General features: G+C 34.6%; 2 protein-coding genes across 6 annotated transcripts; one reads left to right on the top strand and one right to left on the bottom strand.

Annotated features, from left to right (window-relative positions):
• The first annotated feature begins 1219 nt into the window (after nucleotides 1-1219).
• Nucleotides 1220-8470, top strand: LOC110634533 (guanine nucleotide-binding protein subunit beta-2). Of its 5 annotated transcripts, XR_009144182.1 has the most exons (7): nucleotides 1220-1616; nucleotides 1757-1872; nucleotides 4021-4445; nucleotides 4923-5280; nucleotides 5855-5922; nucleotides 6080-6193; nucleotides 8016-8059. XR_009144182.1 is itself a non-coding variant. In XM_021783574.2 (6 exons), the coding sequence occupies exons 1-6, from the start codon at nucleotides 1511-1513 to the stop codon at nucleotides 8049-8051; spliced, it is 1143 nt and encodes a 380-aa protein (XP_021639266.2). In that variant the 5' UTR covers nucleotides 1221-1510; the 3' UTR covers nucleotides 8052-8470. The 5 variants fall into 5 exon arrangements, 4 of the variants coding, with proteins under 4 accessions (XP_021639266.2, XP_021639270.2, XP_021639265.2 ...); XM_021783574.2 differs by lacking the exon at nucleotides 5855-5922 and having other exon boundaries at nucleotides 1221-1616; nucleotides 1769-1872; nucleotides 8016-8470; XM_021783578.2 differs by lacking the exon at nucleotides 5855-5922 and having other exon boundaries at nucleotides 1221-1616; nucleotides 5010-5280; nucleotides 8016-8470.
• A 436-nt stretch (nucleotides 8471-8906) lies between these two features.
• On the bottom strand, nucleotides 8907-17953 carry LOC110634532 (coatomer subunit gamma-2). The gene is made up of 18 exons (XM_021783571.2): nucleotides 17627-17953; nucleotides 16962-17059; nucleotides 14974-15024; nucleotides 14721-14834; nucleotides 14425-14625; nucleotides 14229-14330; nucleotides 13275-13382; nucleotides 12958-13191; nucleotides 12545-12795; nucleotides 12289-12460; nucleotides 12042-12197; nucleotides 11893-11943; nucleotides 11541-11681; nucleotides 10771-10968; nucleotides 10543-10674; nucleotides 10281-10454; nucleotides 9801-10040; nucleotides 8907-9467 (listed from the first exon to the last, which is right to left on the bottom strand). Exons 1-18 carry the CDS (start codon nucleotides 17670-17672, stop codon nucleotides 9273-9275), a joined length of 2664 nt encoding a protein of 887 aa, XP_021639263.2. The 5' UTR covers nucleotides 17673-17953; the 3' UTR covers nucleotides 8907-9272.
• Between the last annotated feature and the right edge of the window lie 1467 nt (nucleotides 17954-19420).

Genomic DNA, 19420 nt, shown 5'->3' with positions numbered 1-19420 from the left:
TGTAGTTAAATCAAGGGGAATAAACACATGAAGTATCTTATTTGGGATTGTGGTACATCACATATTTTCTGCTACCATGTTAGTTCAAATGGAATTTATGGGTTCAAAGGGTCCTATCCAACCATTAGGGGTGTGCAGTTTTCGGTTTTAACCGAAAAACCGAACCGAACCGATTAATTCGGTTCAATCGGTTCGGTTTTAAAATTTAATCGGTTCGGTTTATAATTTTGATAATTTCGGTTAATCGGTTCGGTTCGGTTATTTTCATAAAAAAATAAAAAAAAACCGAACCGAACCGAAATTATTAATATATATAGGAAATCAAAAAAAATCGAATCGAACCGAACCGAAATCAAAGAAAACCGAACCGAACCTAAAGATTTTTGAGTTTTGATTTCTAATTTTTTTTGTTTTTATATTTTTATTATTTAGATTTAATGTTAAAAATATGAAATTTTATAAATTTCGGTTTGATCGGTTTAAAACCGAACCGAACCGAAATTTATCGATTCGATTCGGTTCGGTTTTCTCTTATCAATCGGTTCGGTTTGATTTTTAAAATTTTCGATTTTCGGTTTTCGATTTTATCGGTTCGGTTCGGTTCGGAACCGAACCGACCGTTTGCACACCCCTACCAACCATGCATGATGAGTAATTTACTACAAAGGGTAATAATGAATAATAATATTTTAATGGTTAAAACATTTCATAATGTTTTAATGAATAATATTTAATAATCTCTATATTTTTTTGAGAAAGTTTAATTTAATTTATTTCAACTTTTTATCCAATTTAACTTAAAAATTTTAATTTAATCTCAATTTATCTTAAAAATTAAATTTTATTTATTTAATTTTTTTAGTTTAAGATAATTTCTTGATTTAAGTTCAAAAATTAAAAAATTTAAATTCTTTAATTTTTTAACTTTTAGATTAAATTAAATTTAAATCAAAATTTTAAAATTAAATTAAATAAAAAATTAAAAATAAATTAAATTAAACTTTTCCACCAAACAAATATGAAAGTGTCAATTAAATTTTATATTGCCGTGTACTGTATATTAATATTATTATTATTATTAAAACAAAAGTTTATCACAAAAGGAACTAATCAGTTCCGGGATCACATGACACGTGTCAAGCAAAAAACAGATCAGCGTTGTTGACACGCTGGAATGAGTGGGCCCGGCGGCGTCTCTGATAAACTCGCGCTTGCCTCTATTGTTACCCAGAAACGTCTTTATCACCACCACTCCTCCTCGCCCACCGTTTGCTCCTCCTCTTCTCCCTCTCAATCTCGGAAGTATCCATTTTTTTCTTTTTCATTTCTCTTTCTAATCATCGAGGCCTCATCTCTCTTGCCTGAACCACCTGATTCTCTTTCTCTCACTTGTTGTATTAGCTACTTCAGCCTTTTCACATCATGATCACTAGGGCTCAGAATCGAATCCGAGCTTAAAAGCAAATGCCTGCTTTTTAGTTCAATTTTTGGTTTCCTTTACGAGAAAGAAATGTCTGTTGCAGAGCTAAAGGCCCGCCACGTTGCTGCCACTGAAACGGTGAATAGTCTTAGAGAACGCTTGCAGCAGAAGCGCCTTCTGTTGCTAGACACTGATGGTATTTTCTTCTTTCTTTTTTTTTTTTCTACTTTCCTTAGATTTTATTGCTTTTTTTTTTATGCTCGCGTTTGTCGAATTGGCTGTTTGTGTTCGTTTCCTCGTTTTTTTTTTTGGAATTTTTTTTTTCTCTAAACATAGATCTGATTGAAGTTGTGGCAGTTGCGGGATACGCGAAGGCGCATGGGAAGTCTTCTGTAAGCTTCGGGGCCACCGATCTGGTGTGCTGTAGGACGCTTCAGGGACATACTGGCAAGGTTAATCATAAACGTTCAATTTGTACTTTTTTTAATTTGTTCATATTTGCTTGTTTTCCTGTTGGATTTACTTGTTTCTTTTTATTTTGTGTTATTTAGCTTATGTTAATTGGTGTAGTGGTTAATTTGTTATGCTCTTTGCTGCTCCTTTTGAAATGTTAGTTGTTAGGATTAGAAATTAGGAATTGAAGAATGTGGGGAGGGTTGCCGCTTAATACCAATGGTGGCTAAGGGGCCAAAATGGAGAACTGCGGGAATGAGTAGTTTTTGGGAGAAAATAAGCAGTACCTTTTTTTTTTTTAAATTTATGCATTGAAGTCGGAAATGTATAATTAGTGAGGATCTTTTGAGAGGAAATAATATTAATTTAACTCCGAATTCTACTTGAATGAAGCTGAAAATATAGGAGCAGATGGCAGAATCTTACCTTGTTAAGGATATTGCAGAGGTGATTTGCTATTTTGTGGGTTTTTAGTTACAAAATGTTGATTAAACTGCTGCATCTTGAGACTGGTGATTGTTATGCATTCGAAGGAGAGTGGGCAGAGGGAAAGGAGAAACCAATAGCTTTCACATTTGTGACTTGTGGCTGGTGAGTGGAGACCAATATTTTCGACATTGTGATATCTTTGCTGATGCTTGTTCAGCAAGCTCTCAGATAAGACATTTGACAAGTAAAGGCATGCTGACTATCTTATGATGAAAAGAAGTATGTGTTTGTGATCTGGAGTCTAAATATTTTGTCTGTGGAATAGAAGAAATGAGAAGTACTTTAATGACCATACCATCTATTGGGATCCACCATATCCCTATAAATCTGCTTATCACTGTATGTTAGACCGAGAGTAGTGATAAGAGAACGGGTTAACTTCCCATCTCTGAGGTATCATGTCAATTATGGAACAGTCTTCAACATCATCATCCAACTCAGTGAAGCATGGTAACTTGTATCGGATATATTGAGTCGCAGTGTGACGTTCGGGCTATTGAGTTACTCGCATTCAGTTCCTAGAGGTTTATCTCATCACGTTTTTTCCTATATCTAAAATAGTAGACATAGAATAGAGCCTTGTTTACACATAAACTCCATTTTTTATCATCATGATTATTAGAAAAACCCTAAACAGTGGTTGAGTATCTTCTCAGATTCTCAGTGTATTCTTTTAACCCGAATCTAACGGGCTTTAAGATAATTAATTGGTTCTTTCATGTTTGCTCAACCAATTTGGTAGTGTGCATATGGCTGATGAGAATAATCCTCAACCAATTTTATATTGTCTTATTGAAGTCTCCTCTTCCTTTTCTTTCTCTTTTCTCTTGTTTATTTCACTTGTTTAGTTTCCTCATATTCACACTTGGCCATTGCCTCAAGGAAATTCAAGTTAACACGTGCTTGATACTACTATTTCATTGGAAAATCCACAAGAAATGGCAGTCTATAATGGAATTTTCTAATAAGGGCTTAATTGCCGACAAGAAGAGTCAAAAGGTTTTGCCATTTATGGATAATTTGAAACTGAATCCTAATATGTCATCCCTTAATCTATTATTGTAGTGGGAAATACTGTTTGTTAGTTATCATATTAATATCTTGTTAACTTTCATGCTTATTCTTATGGTTTTGTATTTCATCTTGTACATATTCTCTCCCTCTGTCTCGCACACACTTCATTACTCTCACATTTTCTTGGCACAGAAATCTCAACTAAAATCAAATATAGAAATAATTCTATATGCACAACCTTACATGTGCATAGAGTTGTCAGCTTCTATGTTAGATGGAAGATCCTGATTCTATGGCTGAAATTCTTGTCTCTAAATTGTTTCCCATTCATGTGCTACCAAGCTGAATTTTTATCATATGTTATTCATTTTCTTCCAGTTGTTTGGCAGGTTTAAGTTACAAATGATTATTGAACCGCAGGTTGTATCTGATGGAACAAAAAAACCTTAAAATTTACATCATTAAAAGTGTGGATATCCATCTGTTTATGTGAGATTTTGACATCCTCTGTTACTTGTGAAAGTAGTTTTGATATGTTAACATTAAACTTCAAAGAACCAAGTGAAAAAAAAACTCACTCAAAGTGAAACAATGTGGTCACTCATTATTGTGAAATTGGTTCTTAATCTTTAAAAATTTTGCAGGTGTATTCATTGGATTGGACTCCTGAAAAGAATCGAATTGTCAGTGCATCTCAGGATGGGCGGTTGATAGTGTGGAATGCCCTAACAAGCCAGAAAACTCATGCCATAAAGTTGCCTTGTGCTTGGGTCATGACTTGTGCCTTCTCTCCAACTGGTCAGTTTGTTGCTTGTGGTGGTCTTGATAGTGTTTGCTCTATTTTCAACCTCAATTCACCATCAGATAAGGATGGGAACCTGCCAGAATCAAAGATGCTTAGTGGGCACAAGGGTTATGTTTCCTCCTGCCAGTATGTGCCAGATGAGGACACTCATCTAATTACAAGTTCTGGTGATCATACTTGTGTTTTGTGGGATATTACAACAGGCCTTAGAACTTCCGTGTTTGGAGGAGAGTTTCAGTCTGGACACACTGCTGATGTACTAAGGTATGTTAGGTGATTCACAAGTTGACTTCGGGCTTAATGATTTTGTCATCTTGTCCTTGAAGGATGTAATTTTACAAGAAATTCTTTCTTGTGGGTTCCGAATTTTAATAGTTTCTGTTTAGTGCAGCTGTGTACAAAATTAATATTCTAAAATTTTGATCACTTACTACTTGTGAATGAAGGACTAGATTGTTCAATATATCCAAGAAATCTTGTAGTTCGTACTCCAGTAGTTATTATTATTATTATTATTTTTTATGTTGGGAATGTGGCATCCCATTGATTTGCGCTCCTCTTTATCACATGAAATGGAATAAACATCACACCTATTAACAATTGAATAACACCATAATGACCTTGGTAACAGAAGCAAAAGTATTTCTTTTTTTTTTTTTTACACTGTATGGCGGCAGAAACTTTTTGTCATAGTACTCTTTCCATGGCTGTTTTTAAAATATTAAGCATTCAACATTTCAGTGTTTCTATTAATGGATCAAACTCAAGAATGTTTGTATCTGGTTCATGTGATTCCACTGCCCGATTGTGGGATACCCGTGTTGCAAGTCGAGCTGTGCGCACTTTTCATGGGCATGAGGGAGATGTCAATACTGTGAAGTTCTTTCCAGATGGCAATAGGTTTGGAACCGGATCAGATGATGGAACTTGCAGGTTGTTTGACATTAGAACTGGGCACCAACTCCAAGAATACTATCAACAGCATAGTGACGATGAGGTTCGACATGTGACCTCTATTGCATTCTCCATATCCGGAAGACTTCTCTTTGCCGGATATTCAAATGGTGATTGCTATGTTTGGGATACTTTATTAGCGCAGGTATACACTTACTTTATAATTGAGCACGATATGTTTTGTTCTTATGTTTTGCAAGGATTGAATTTTCTTTGTTGCACAAGTTAGCTTCCCTAAATCAGAAGTTATTCTTGCATAGAATTTTCTAAGCTCTACATAAAGCTGTGCTGTTTATATGTGCGTGTGTGTGTGTGTGTGTGTGTGTCTCTGTGCCATTGTTACGGTCATATACATTGGAGCAATTTTTTTGTCCCTTAAACTAATTTTAACAAATTTCCCTGTAGATCTAACATAATGTTTGTTTATTTTAGTATATTTCCTGTCAGTATAAATTTTAGGTTGTCATCTTTTGCAGGTTCAGTTTAGTTAACTCATCTTGCTGGTTCTTGCATATACACTGGTCTTTCTTGTGCATTTGTAATTCTGTCATGGATCATTTATTGGAAAAAGGGTTAATGACCAAAAAAAGGTTTAGTCATTATTGTGAAATTGAACTGAGATTGTTTTTTTTTTGTGGGGTAATAACTCTTTGGAAAACGGTAACATATAAACAGAGTTCAGATTCCCCACCTTAACTTTGTGTATATATATCCTAAAGTGCATTGCAGGAAAGATTTGGCCTTTATTCTTAAAAGGAAATGGAAAGTGCACACATATGCCATTTTGGTTAGTGTCACAACCTGATGATTCCGAACCTTACATTTCAATTTTCCTTTGTTCTTTTCCCATTGATGCATCTGCATGTTAGCTTGAATTGTGGCCAATTTTAATTGGCCATGATAGTGAAACTATTGACTTGAATTACAATTTTGTTATTTTGCAGGTTGTTTTGAACCTGGGATCTCTGCAAAATTCACATGAGAGCCGGATAAGCTGTTTGGGCTTGTCAGCAGATGGAAGTGCCCTGTGTACAGGAAGTTATGATACAAACCTAAAGGTTAGTCTGGAGGACTCCCCCATGGTTTTTCATTTGATGCCATGTGATTTATATGATAGAATTGCTTCCTCAATATATGACTGCTTAAAGAAACTTTTTAAAACTTCGGTTATCCTAGCCTTTGTGTTGGGATACCTTGCTAAAAGTGTTAATACCTGTGTCAAGTCTGTTAGGGAGGAGTTTTTTAGAGGTCAGGTGTAGATTTTTAAGATAATTGTAATTAGTTGACATGTTTGGGAGCAAGGTTATTTAATGAGGTAAGGTTTTTGAGGGTTTTTGGAGGTTTTGAAAACCTCCAAAACACTTAATAGTAATTTTATATTTCCTATATTATCCTCTTTATTTTTTTTTAGATTATATATTTTATGTTAACCATGTTATCCTCCAACAGTGCTGATGTTGGCATGTCCAAAGGATCAAAGATTGATACCATTTCCCTTTTTTTTCAAATTATAAAATGTTAGTTTTCAACTTGTTGGATTATTGCACTTCTCTTTGCATTTGTTAGATTATGCTGATTTTCTTATGTTTATTTCTAGATTTTATCTGAAAAAACAGTATGAATTTTTTTTTCAAGATTTATTTTCTTGTATTTAGTTTTTTCTTAAATTTTATTTGGAAAATCATATTTGTTAAAAAATAAATATGATTAATTTAAATGTTAAAATATATCTCCTTAAGTAATAAAGATATTTTTGTAATCTCATACTTTACCTTACCTTTCCATATCTTCCTTCCACAAACAATATAAAGTTATTAAACTATCATTTACTGTACCTTTCTTTCAAACAAAATAAGATTAAAAAAACCTTACCTTACTTTCCATTATTTTATCTTACTTTACTTAAAAAGAACCTTACCTTACCTCCTTACACTTCTTTTTGTGAGTCCGGACCCCAATGCGATAAAATGGGCTCTTTATATATTAGTTTAACTCCTTATTCCTGCACATGTCCTGTCTATAAATTATCACCCATTTAGATGTAGACTATTCTATTTTTGGTCTTCTAAAACAAGTATTGTGTGAACCTAAACATCTGGAATGATTGTCCAGAGAAAACTAAAAAATTGGCAAGTTTTTTTACTGCATCGAATAATCATTCCTTTCTATTCAAGCTGTTTTATCATTGTTATGATTCTATGTGCATATGGATAAACATTAAAATTTAATGCAACCTATCCTGCTGGAAGCACGTAAACATTTTGTTTTCATTCAATCTGTTTTATCCGTTTTATCATTGTTATGATTCTACGAGCGTGTGGATGGACATTAAAATTTAATGCAACCTATTCTGCAGCATGCAAACATTTTGTTTTTGTTCTTATATAAAATAAACTGTGCCATATATCATATCTCATGAGCGTCTGTCAGGGAAAAACGAGAAGACTTGTATATCAACCTGACGGAAACATCTTATCTTCTTGCTATCACTGTTAATGTTGAAATTTTAAGTTTGTTTATCAGTGTGAATGGAACCTTTTAAATTTTCTGATATGGTGTATAATTAATACAACTTTTATGTTGACATTGCATTAATAGTGTTAAAGTTTGTTTATCAGTATGAATGGAACCTTTTAAATTCTCTGATGTCGTGATGAATTAAGACAAATTTATGTTGAATACGTATCTCTTGCTGGTTGTAAATTTGTAATCGACCTGTGTTGAGAACTGGAACTTTTATTTATCTATCATGTCAATATGGTATCCAACATATTATGTTAGTAGTGCAGTTATTTGCTTTATAGTGAATATAACCTTCTTTTATGTTAGAATTGGCAATAAACTTTCAAACAGATTTAATGTTTTCTCTCACTCACACAGATTTGGGCTTTTGGAGGCCATAGGAAGGTGATTTGAATTTCTTTGCAGTTCTCTCTTATGTAAGGCTCATTGGTTCCTGCTACCGTCAATGCCTTGTGCTTCCTTGGTAGAATTTCAATATGTTGTGTAAGTTGATGTGAAGAAGGCATAATCGGTACTATTGCCTCTAGTAATCTCTAAATGAGAAAACTGAGTTTTAAAGGAAGAATGGGGAAAATGTTGCAGGAAAACGTGAATAGTTGGGCTTGCCCTGGCTGGAGGTCTATCGGCCTATTGTTTTTCCTCCCTTTGTATTCTTTGCCCATTTATTGTAACAGGAAAACTGGGTTCTCGAGGACTACTCGTTATTTCTTCAGTAAAATCGATTAAATAGTGCCCAAGACCACTGTACTTAATCCTGTGAGAAGAGAACCTGACTCGTTATCTTCTAAGAATGTGCATTTGTTTAGCTTAAATCTAATTCTTATAACTTTTAACCTAACCCTATGTTAATGTTGTCTGGACCGGCAAAAAAAAAATGTTGTTTGGACTAATTAACTATTTACTTTATTTGTATTAAAAAAGGGTAATATACAGGTTTATATAGCACTTCTTTAAAGAGGAGGATTTTGCTATTAACAATTATCAAAAGGACGTTAAAATGCATACTCTTAGACTACCAACGGGCATCTTCTAATTCTCGGTGAGATTATTGCTGATTTAGATGCCAAATTAGATAATTTTTTTTTCAAGTGTAAGACCAAATAGGATAAATTTAAAAAGACAGAGTACTGAAGAGGGGAGGAGATAAATTGATATGCAGAAATAAAGACTTGACCGAACAGTTATGTATCCATTTGACCATTCTAATGCTATAATTACCAGCCATTTCAAGTCACAAAGCTTTGATGCTGAAACAAAATAGAGGGCGATGCCTCCCAAAATTCATATCAGATAATCTCAGAAGTATATCAAACAAGCTTGATGAAACCTATATTTAATCCCACTTAAAAATTTAAAAGGAAAACAAAATAGAATCCTCTTTTGGATCTGATTTGCGTGATGCACGATTATTATTGCCAGTTTAAAAGACTAGAAAAGCTCTGAAGTAAATGCAAATCACCGCCCCTAGCAAAAGCCCAGCTCCCAGTCCCAAGGGACTGATTTTTCTATAACAAGCATTATCTGCCTGCTTGCAGCCATCTGCCGCTGATCCCATTCACAGAAACTGAAATAACAGTCAAAGCATACGACTGCAACAATCACTTGATTAACCAATTAGCCGCTTGCTACTATCTCATGGATGGCATCACTGACAGATTCATCTTCAGATCTGACAGCCAGTTTCATTGCAACCTCCTTTGGACCATCAATTCCAAATTGCAAACTCACAAGAACTCTCACATTGCCGATGAAAACACCAGAGAGTAGGCAGGAGTGTGACCTTGAATTGCTAGGGACAACCTCTGTGCCCTGGACATTCCCAGACAATGTAAAACATACTGTGAGGACATATCCAGAAACGAATTTACACATTGAGAAAAGAAAAAAAGGACCAAAGGCAATTTTATAGAACTGGGAATGACAATTTGAAAGATCATATAAAAGTTTGCTGCTTGCATCATGCAGTGCCAATAAATAACAAAAAAAAAAAAATAGAAACATCACAGGTTCAGCTCTTTATAATCCAATTTCTTGATGTGCAACAAGAAAACAAGGTTTTAGGCCAATTCTTGTATCCCCCGCATATTCAAACATCTCCAGCAATTAACTGATGAATATGACATTAAATAACAACAAACTGACCTCACAGGGCTGCATGCCAAGAAGGCTGATGACCGCACTAACAGCTTCAGCCAAGCTCTCCCTTGGGCCAAGGCCATATTCATCCACACGCTCAAAATCAGGGCCCATGCTTTCCCATGCATTCCTGAAATTGGAGACCCCAACTTTCATCATGTAATCTGCTGCAACCACTTCCAGGTCCTCAAGTTGGTATTCGTCCTCTACACCATCATCCTCTGCTTCACCAGTAGTTGGATCAACCTGGAGAAAAGCACACAATCAAGAAATGAGAATCCATATTATAATTGACTTTTCTGTACCAGCAACTGCTTGAAAAGTTTTTGTTGGACTATCTTAAACACACTATTATAAGACTACAGGTAAAAGGCACTTCAAAAAGTAACTCCCTTCATAAATATGTGCCCAAATAATAACACTTTTAACAACAAATAAAGCTCCAGAGAAAGTACACTTCACTTTAGGAAGAAGGTAAGACTCTACCTCATTAACAATGAATTTCAATATATTTGAAAACTTTCCAACTGCTGGGACTCCCTCAGGCTTCTCAAATGCCACAAAAGTTTCTCCAGGTGAATCGTAAGGAAGAGATCTTAAAGGCTTGGATGCTACCTCAGAAAATTCCTCTGCGTCTGAAGCATCCACAATAACAGTAACCTGACAACAAATGTAAACATTATAAAGACAACTCTGAGCATACAGGCTTGGGAGAAGATGAATTAATTGCTATAGAATCAGTCATTACATTTTCCAGTAATTGGTCTGGCATTGTGTTGGTGCAATTGTACTGGAACACAACATGCCCATCAAAAATGTGCTTAACAACATTAACAGCATATTCTGTCTCTGCTTCTGTAAGCTCCACAGGTGCTGAGGACTGTTTAAGAAAAATACAGAAATAACACATAAATAATGTCAAAGAATTCATTAAATACAAATTGTAACACGCAGATAATTTGTTAAAGAAACTTACCTTGAAAAGCTTCCCAAAGTTTGAGAACTCTGGGATGGAGGAAAGAAGCCTTTCATAAGCATCAACAGTAGATGGAGGGCCAATTGGAGGTGCACCGAGACCAGTTGGCTTCTTGCCTGGGGCTTTCTTCTCAGCAAGTGGCTGAGACTTAACTTCCTTTGGCACAGAATGAATATCAAAAGGCTCTTCAGAAGGTTCCTATGCCAACAATAAATGCATTAAAATGATGACAACCAAAACACACAACAGGCAGAAAAGGAAGTAACTATTTCTAGTCAAAAGGAATGTTATCCCCTACTTCATAAATATTATTAATGTTGATTAGGCCATAATCTAATTAATGCCTCCACAACTATGCTTTACTCATTCTCATTGCCAAAAATAATGTTCCAAGTGATCTAGATTTTACTACTACACCATTATACTAGGTTCTAAAGACTTGATTTTATAATGTCTTTATGCGTCACTTGCAGGCCATAGGATGAACATTTAGTGAGTTCCTAGATGTTGTATCATCTACTTAAGAGTATTTCCATAGAAGCATGGTAAAGACAATGATGTCAGTGGCCCCTTTGAAGTGAAAGAAATAGCCATATATAATTGGGGGTTATCATTGTCTTCATCTCCTAAATTTCTCATCCCTAAAGGATAATACATTTATTAAAGTTAAAAGTTTATTATATTTTTTTTAAATATATTCACAGTAAATAAGCAGTGAATATTGCCATTTGCGATATGGAAATAGAACCATCTGATAGAATGAGACTTACATAATTTTTCAAACTTGTCTCAAGGTTAACTAGTGGGATATCTAGCGGTCCAAAGAGAAAAGCTTGCATGTCTTTATCAGTTTCAACGACTTGACCATCACCAGCAAGGGTTTTAAGATAAAGCGTAGCCCTATCACGAACCTGCAAAACAAGTCAGTGGATATAATCACTTAAAACAATCCTAACAACAAGGACAACAATTTTAAAAGGTAAAACAATTGTCACAGGAACAATGAAGAAAGAGATTATAGATAGCAATACAAACTCGTATGTGTACATGCTCCCAAAAAAATGCACAAAAAAATCAATATGGGAAAACTTCAGAAAATTCCACTGTTGTATAGAAACTCACCTCATCATCACCATCAAAGAGGCAGCGTCTCAGCAGAACAAAAATGCGTGGCTGGATAGAGTGCACAATAATTTTAACTCACAGTCAGTAACAGATAATTCACCCAGAGTAGTTGAAGCAGATTACAGATGCACACATGCTAATAATACCTTCAATGCATCAACTAAAGCACCAAACTTTGCTAATGTGCTCACTGCAGCAGCCCGAACAGTTGCATTCTCAAGATGCACGCGATTGTAGATGTAACGTATATATTTGCAGGGATCTGAGGTCTTTGGCCCTTCAATCCCCAAGAAATGGAGTATCTAATAACAAGATAAGAAGGATAAATTACAGAACAAAAAAAATAACAAGAGTTCAATCAACTAGAATCGCATCGGTGGACAGATGCGTCACCTGTGTTGAAAGGTATGTAAATTCACAATCTTCAATGAACTCACACAAATGAAGCAATCCACTTTCCTTTGCTTCGGGGATATCTCTAATGAGGATCACTATGGAATCTACAATTGCCTTTTTATACTCAAAGCCACCTTCTTCTCTGAGGATGTTGCTTAAAAAGTTCATTCTGAAAATAACATTACAAGGAAGAAAAGAACATTAACTTATGTTGGTAATGACTAACAACAAAAGCAGGTATAATATTACTCACAGTGATCTGTACTTCAAGGGAAACTTCAAACAAAGTGACCTTATGGCTTCCACCACAACAATTTTGAACTCATCAGCAATATCTGACATGAAATTTGTTATTTGCTTCATCAGGCGATCCACACTTGATTCATTTCCTGTCTTAAGCAGTGTTGTGATTGCAAGTGTGGCAATGCTTCTGTTCTGATCAGAAATTAAACTCTCCATATCAATGTTGCAGTTAGTGACAGCCATTGGATGAGTCATGGCCACCTGCAAAATAATGAAAATTTCAGCACACAATTCTTTGAATCCTAAGGATCATTCCACTCAAACAAGTAATTCCCCAACAACCAGTGTTCTTTACACCAAAACATTTTGACAAACAAACTGCACAAGTATAGCCTTTATTTGCTTAAAGAAAAATCAGTCTACCTTGTTCAGAGTGCGGACTGCTGCAAATCTCAGCACATGTTTGGAAGAACTCAAAAAGAGCTGCAGAACAGTGATTGCCGGAGTCAATTCTCGGCTTGTCACCCCACTGAGCTCTGTAATAGCTCTGGCAGCCTCAAAAATCACCATCTCAGCCTTATGGCGTAGACAACCCTCAAGAAAATCATAGAAAGGTCGGTCCCCTGATTGTGTGTTAGCAGCTGACTCACGAATAACCTGGACATAATATTAATTTCATTTTATAGCTGCACAATAAGAATTAGAACTATCGGAAACACGTTGAAGGACAGTATAATCACCTGACTAGTATAACGTATCAAGAGGCATTGGGCCAATGGAGAGCGAACAGTTCCCCTGGTCAAACTGGTAACCAACTTACTAACGGCTAGTCGATCATTCTGTCGTATCTGCAAGCATAAAAAGCACAAACATCCTTAAAGCATTAGTCCATTCAAGTCCACAAACAAGCTCAACAACAGTTTCTGCTCTACGAGTACGAAAAGCACACAAGCTACCATAAAATGCACTTTCCCAAGTCTCAATTGTCATGTCAGATATGTACCCAAAAACATGATAATGTCCAGAACATTGCCTTCTGACCTTGTGATGCTGAGAAATTTTAACTAAGATTTTCCCAGAAGTTCTCAGAGTCACATCAAAAAAAGTCTTATACGAAATTTTTATAATTTCCAACATTGAACATAGTGTAGCTACTTATTGCTAATAGAACTAAAATCACTACTAATACAAACAAGTATAGACTCAGATACTAAATTAAGTGATGGTAAACCCGACAAGGCAAACATCCATAAATTAACAGTGCAAACACAAAAAATTGATATGTATGAAAATAAAAGAGTAAATACCCATACTTAACACGAATTGGAATAGGAAACATAAATATAGAACAACTACGTAATTAAATGATGATGAGTGTAAAGAATGCTAAGGAAGATTTCAGTATGCTTGTATATGTGGTTAGAAAATAAAATATTTTAAGAAAAAAAATCTGGCAAGTAATATTTGGAAGTGAAGTTGTTAATATTGCAACGTAAACACAAAATCACTCCATGTACGCAAAACAAATCACCCCTTAGCAAGTTTATTTCCTCTATCCATTGATCTTCAAAAACAAACTTTTATTCAGGTAGCCACGTTAAGAATTACATAACATATTTGGTTTGAATCTTACAACATTACATGTAGTTTAACATAAACCTACGAATGCTAATCAAACTGAAAACTCAGCATACCTGATGGAGCAATGCCAGGGCATGAAACTGTACAAGGGCAGCTCTAGACTGCACAGCTTCCTGAACCTCATTACTCCACCTCTTCACTATCTCCGGGTTTGTCTGCCAAACAGCCAATAACATATTAGAACCTTCTGGAATGAATGATTTAAAAAATACATAAAAACAACCTTGCTGCTAAGGCATTCAACAGTACCTGTAGTAAATGGATCCCACTAACCAAGGCTGCACTAGCAACCACTGGATTCTTGTCAACAATAGCTTGTTTCAAATATCGCTCAATTTGGGTGAGTAGGGTTCCATCTGTTATACGGCAAAGCACACGAATAGCATTTGCACGGTACATATCAGTCTTGCTATTCATGTCCTTCATAAGGGAGCTTGTGACAATGATAACCTTTTGCAGAAAGGAATATAGTCAATATCTAGCACAAAACAATATATGCTAATAACACAACAATATGAGATGCTAATTATAGCAGAGCAAATAACCTCATCTGACGATGGGGATAACTCCTTTATCATCAAATAGACCATTCTCCTCAAACCTATATCTCTTGATTGAAAAAGCTTTGTCACAGCAAAGAAAACTTCTGTTGCTTCAACCTATAAGAATAATGCAGAAAGGCATAATTCTGACAAGGTTTCATTATTCTGTAACACGATATATGAAATAGTGGTTTGTAGGTGATCTTGTTGATCATGAAACAATTAAGATGTATGCTATCTAGCAGAAAAACTTAACCTTGGTGAATGTTTCTCCTTGGTTCAAAAGATATAGAAGCTTTGTGATGACCTGCAAGCAAATAGCATACAAAAATCCATTAAAAATTCCTGAATTCTCTCCCTTCTGATGCGTGTCTAATGTTGATTGGTGTTGGTTGTTAAGCTTTAGGGCAGTTATTCTAAACTGATGTATAAAGGAACTCTTAGAGACTTGTAAAGCGAGCTGTTATGAATGAATTCTTGCATTCTTCTCTGCAAATCTCTTCTCTTCCTGTAACTCTTCTGTGTTTTCTTTTCTTTCTAGTTCAATTCTGTTTTAGTTTGCATCAATGGTATCAGAGCTTCAGATCCTCGGCTATGACAAACGATGGAATAATATCTCGAGACTTTCTTTTCTCTCTCTCTCAGTTCTTCCTTCCTCTCTCCCTAATTCTTTCTTTTCCAAAACTGTAACTCATCATTCTATTGATTCTTTCCTCTGTATTTTCTTCCTCTTCCATTCTTGAACCTAGCCCTCTCCCCTGTTCTTAAAATTTTTCTGTTCTCTCTCCTTTTCTTGGTTACGAAACCCATCCATTAAGATTCATCTACACTTTTCTCATTCTATCTCTACATTTCACCCATTTGATTACACCAAATTTCTGCCATGGATTATGTTCCTTTCTCAGTTACAAATAACTTATCAGAATTGAATGATAGAAGGTGTAAGGGCTTGTGCTTGTGGTGTTATGAGGAATTTACCTCTGGCCATAATTGTGATAAGGCACCATTTATGGTGAGTATCATAAATGACATTCTAGATGAAGAAGGTGATGATGAAAAATAAGGAAGAATTGCAAGAAATCCAAGAAAATGTTTCTGCCATTGATGATACTATTCAACAAGACTGGCCGTCAACAGTTGTTAATGGCAATGTTCAACAAGAATACCCACCAATCTTGCAGCCTCTTGATGTTCTAAATGGGATAAAGAAGACCAAGATTCTGAGAATTCAACCTTTTCTTTGCTTCAAATATCACTTTCGGACGATCAAAATTTTTTACAGATGGAAGATCATGCAACTATGCCCGTGCTTTTGGTTTGCCCAATGCAAGAAATTCATTATGTGGAAAAGCAATCAATTCCTGCTGAGAATCTTCCTCTTTGTACCGCTGAGCCTAATAAAGTTTGGGTTAATATCCTTAATAAGAGATGCGAAAGGCTTTACCAATTGGATAAGCCAAAAAGTGAGGTTTGAACTTTCTTGGATATCCATGATATAGTTGGATTAATTAGAGGTGCCCATGAGGGGCAAGAATTGGAAAACAGTTTTTCATCTCACAGTTGTGCAGTTGATAGCAGTTTTCATTTGTTGAAGAATGTTTTAGATTCATTTGTTGGTATTGAAATGGATGCCATGGATTGTTATGAACAATATTTTGAAGTATACATGCTTCAAGATACTGACGTGTACTATTTTCTTAAGGCATCAAATTGGATTTTGGAGAATGTTTATCCAGATTATACGCTGAGGGTTTTTTTGGGGAAGATTAGATGCAAGATGAAATCAGTATTAAATCATTCCATTGGGCATTTGAACAAGATCAAATGCAAGATGAAGGAGCTGCGCCAGAAAATTTTTTTTCTCTTCAAAATTCAGCTTCCATTAGCAGAGATTTCTTAGACATTAGAATTTGTTTTCAGTTTTCCTTGAGGACAAGGAAACTTAAGGGGGAGGTATTGATGCGTGTCTAATGTTGATTGGTGTTGGTTGTTAAGCTTTAGGGCAGTTATTCTAAACTGATGTATAAAGGAACTCTTAGAGACTTGTAAAGCGAGCTGTTATGAATGAATTCTTGCATTCTTCTCTGCAAATCTCTTCTCTTCCTGTAACTCTTCTGTGTTTTCTTTTCTTTCTAGTTCAATTCTGTTTTAGTTTGCATCACCTTCCTTATTCTTTCTCTCTCTATTAGCACAAGCAGGTCCTGCATATTGCAATTAGAAAAAATGGCAGTATAAAGAAGAAACCTGAGAGCACTTTCTTGGATCAAGCTGAGGGTCATTAAAAACCCTAGCTTCCTGAAGAACAGCTCCCTTCTCGATTCCCAAAAAGGGAGAATAATCCGCTGTCAAAAAATAAACATTGCACAATTATGCATGTTATTGCATCTTTCGACATACTGAACTATGATTGAAAACACACGTTAATTTGCAGTTCATCAATCTAGGAGCTCTATATTACTATTCCACATTATATAAATTAAAATAGCAAGTGCACACAAAGAATCTACATTTAGATATAGTGCGAGTCAGCAAATACAAAGCTCTATCAGATCCCTAGAAATGAGAGCCTAAATTGTCAAACATATAAGCTTACTCGATAAATAATCACACTCTCTAACAAACAATACCAATTAACAAGAAGTACAGGGCCATATCAATTAAGAACTAACAACTAGAACAAGAGCATGAGCTCTCAAAAAAATGACATATTATAATAGAATACACTAGCAAACGTCTCTAAAATTGGAGAAACAACACAGATCTAGAAGTTAACAACTGTTCTAATGCTGGTAAACCCAAGATTTGGAAATTAAGCCCAAAACTGAATAGAGGAAAGGAAATCGAAGTAGGAAATGGAAAAAGAAATGAGATAGAATCATAAGAGAAGAAGACAAAAACTGATCCAATACCTTCGTCGTCGCGGTCGTCATCTTTCTTTATGAGAGGCTGAGCCATTGCTAAATCAAATTGGTCTTCAAGATCTGGCAAATTTTGTAATTGGTATTTATAGATACCCGCTCTATTCTTCTCTCTATCTGTGAGAAGTCTCTGTCCCTTCTATAAAACGCAGCAATGAAATTTGGAAGACGAGGGACCTCTATTTCTCTGCAAGTTACCGTGCGTCACCTTGAACATCGGTTTAAACAAAAAAATCGAACCCAATTAATTCGGTTTGATTTTTTGGTCTAAATGATTTAGGTCAATTTGAGATTTTGGGTAATCTCCGTTTTCAATTCGATTCAGATTTTTCTGACAGAAAACCAAATTAACTGATATATATGGCCTTTTTTAGACTAATGCTAATCTATGTGAATTGATTTTTATGTATGATGATATTTATTCTTCAATCAATTTGATTGTCTTTAAATTGGATTGATATTTGTCAGTTTAATTGATTCAATTATTTCTTTAATATCTATTTGGTTCATTTAAAATTTTAAGTTCAACCAGTTTTTAAATTTTGCTTAGTTAATTCGATTTAAAATCGAACCGTCTAAATGCTTCCTTACCTTGCATTATAGCTTATAAAAAGCATGGATGATGCATAAAATATTAAAAAGTGTGACTAATTGCTATTATGAGATTCCCTTAACAATTCAGTATATAGTTTTACTAGATTCATCATTTATTAGGATTTCTTTGAGCTTAATCTAGCTGGTCCTCTTCTATATTCTCTTTGAAATTGTGCATTTCTATTTACTCAAATATAGTGTTTGTTCGGTATTAAGTTTTGTATAATCCAAATTATTTTTATGAATAAATATACTATAATTTAAAAAAAAATTATTTTATTTTTTTAATATTCTTATGATTAAAATTTATCAAATTTAATTTTAAATTATTTTTTAATATTATTTAAATAATATATATAAAAAAATATTTTTCTTAACAATAATTCTAACGACAATACTAACCAAGCCTATAGTCTCACAAGTGTACTTCTTTTTCATAGATGGCATTCATTGATATCATAATTGTTTACTATGAAACTGACAATAGCCACTATGGTCTCCTCTTTTTTTGGGAGGTGTTCTCATTTCCTCTAACCAAATGCACATACTCCTTATTTTTTATTGCCATCAACACCTAAGATCTTGGCATAGTTAAGGAAGTAACATTTTCAATGTCCAATTTCTAAGTGAAATTTCAAAACCAAAATTGCTTTTAAGGGAAAAGTATAATTTTAGATATCGTTAAAAAAATAATTTGTTATTTTAATGTTTTAATAACTAAAACTTATTAAATTTAATTTTAAATTATTTTTTTAATTCTATTTAACTAACTAACATAAGTAAAAATATTTTTCAAATCGCAGTTTCAAAAGTAATTTCAAATAGACCTAAGACTTCTAAATGGACCTGAGCAGCAATCCCTCCACGAGTCTAACTTATGGTAATTATGTTTTCTCTCTTTCTATACTCCTTTCTTTTTCTTCACCATCTTTCTTCTCTTCTTTCTTTTTTTAGAGGAAATTTGCTCATGCTATGAGTGTCATCTTCCTTAATTAATGTACTTCTTTGCCTTGATCATTAATTTATTCAGAATGCCTAGTTATTGGTTAAGGACACAAAAAAACACCCTTAAAATTGCATAAAATTCATATTCTCCAAATATACAAAATATGTAAGTTGCCTAAAATTGAGCCTTGCTTTATAGGATAGTTGTAGTTAATTAGGTAGGCTTTACAAGTTCTTTAAGTTTTC

The sequence above is a fragment of the Hevea brasiliensis genome, chromosome 15 (assembly GCF_030052815.1).
Source record: "Hevea brasiliensis isolate MT/VB/25A 57/8 chromosome 15, ASM3005281v1, whole genome shotgun sequence".
NCBI classification, from domain to species: domain Eukaryota; kingdom Viridiplantae; phylum Streptophyta; class Magnoliopsida; order Malpighiales; family Euphorbiaceae; genus Hevea; species Hevea brasiliensis.
The sequence above is the reverse complement of the archived record's forward strand: the minus strand, read 5'-3'. Positions and strand labels throughout refer to the sequence as shown.

What these genes read in the sequence shown, in the direction of transcription:
- LOC110634533 (XM_021783573.2), top strand. Translation starts at nt 1,511, where the DNA reads ATGTCTGTTGCAGAGCTAAAGGCCCGCCACGTTGCTGCCACTGAAACG. An exon ending in CACACTGCTGATGTACTAAG is followed by an intron (nt 4,446 to 4,922) that starts GTATGTTAGGTG and finishes TCAACATTTCAG; the next exon opens with TGTTTCTATTAATGGATCAA. An exon ending in GTTATGATACAAACCTAAAG is followed by an intron (nt 6,194 to 8,015) that starts GTTAGTCTGGAG and finishes TCACTCACACAG; the next exon opens with ATTTGGGCTTTTGGAGGCCA.
- LOC110634532 (XM_021783571.2), bottom strand. Translation starts at nt 17,672, where the DNA reads ATGGCTCAGCCTCTCATAAAGAAAGATGACGACCGCGACGACGAAG. An exon ending in CCCTTGAAGTACAGATCACT is followed by an intron (nt 12,461 to 12,544) that starts GTGAGTAATATT and finishes TGTTATTTTCAG; the next exon opens with AATGAACTTTTTAAGCAACA. An exon ending in AGACAAGTTTGAAAAATTAT is followed by an intron (nt 10,969 to 11,540) that starts GTAAGTCTCATT and finishes TTGTTGGCATAG; the next exon opens with GAACCTTCTGAAGAGCCTTT.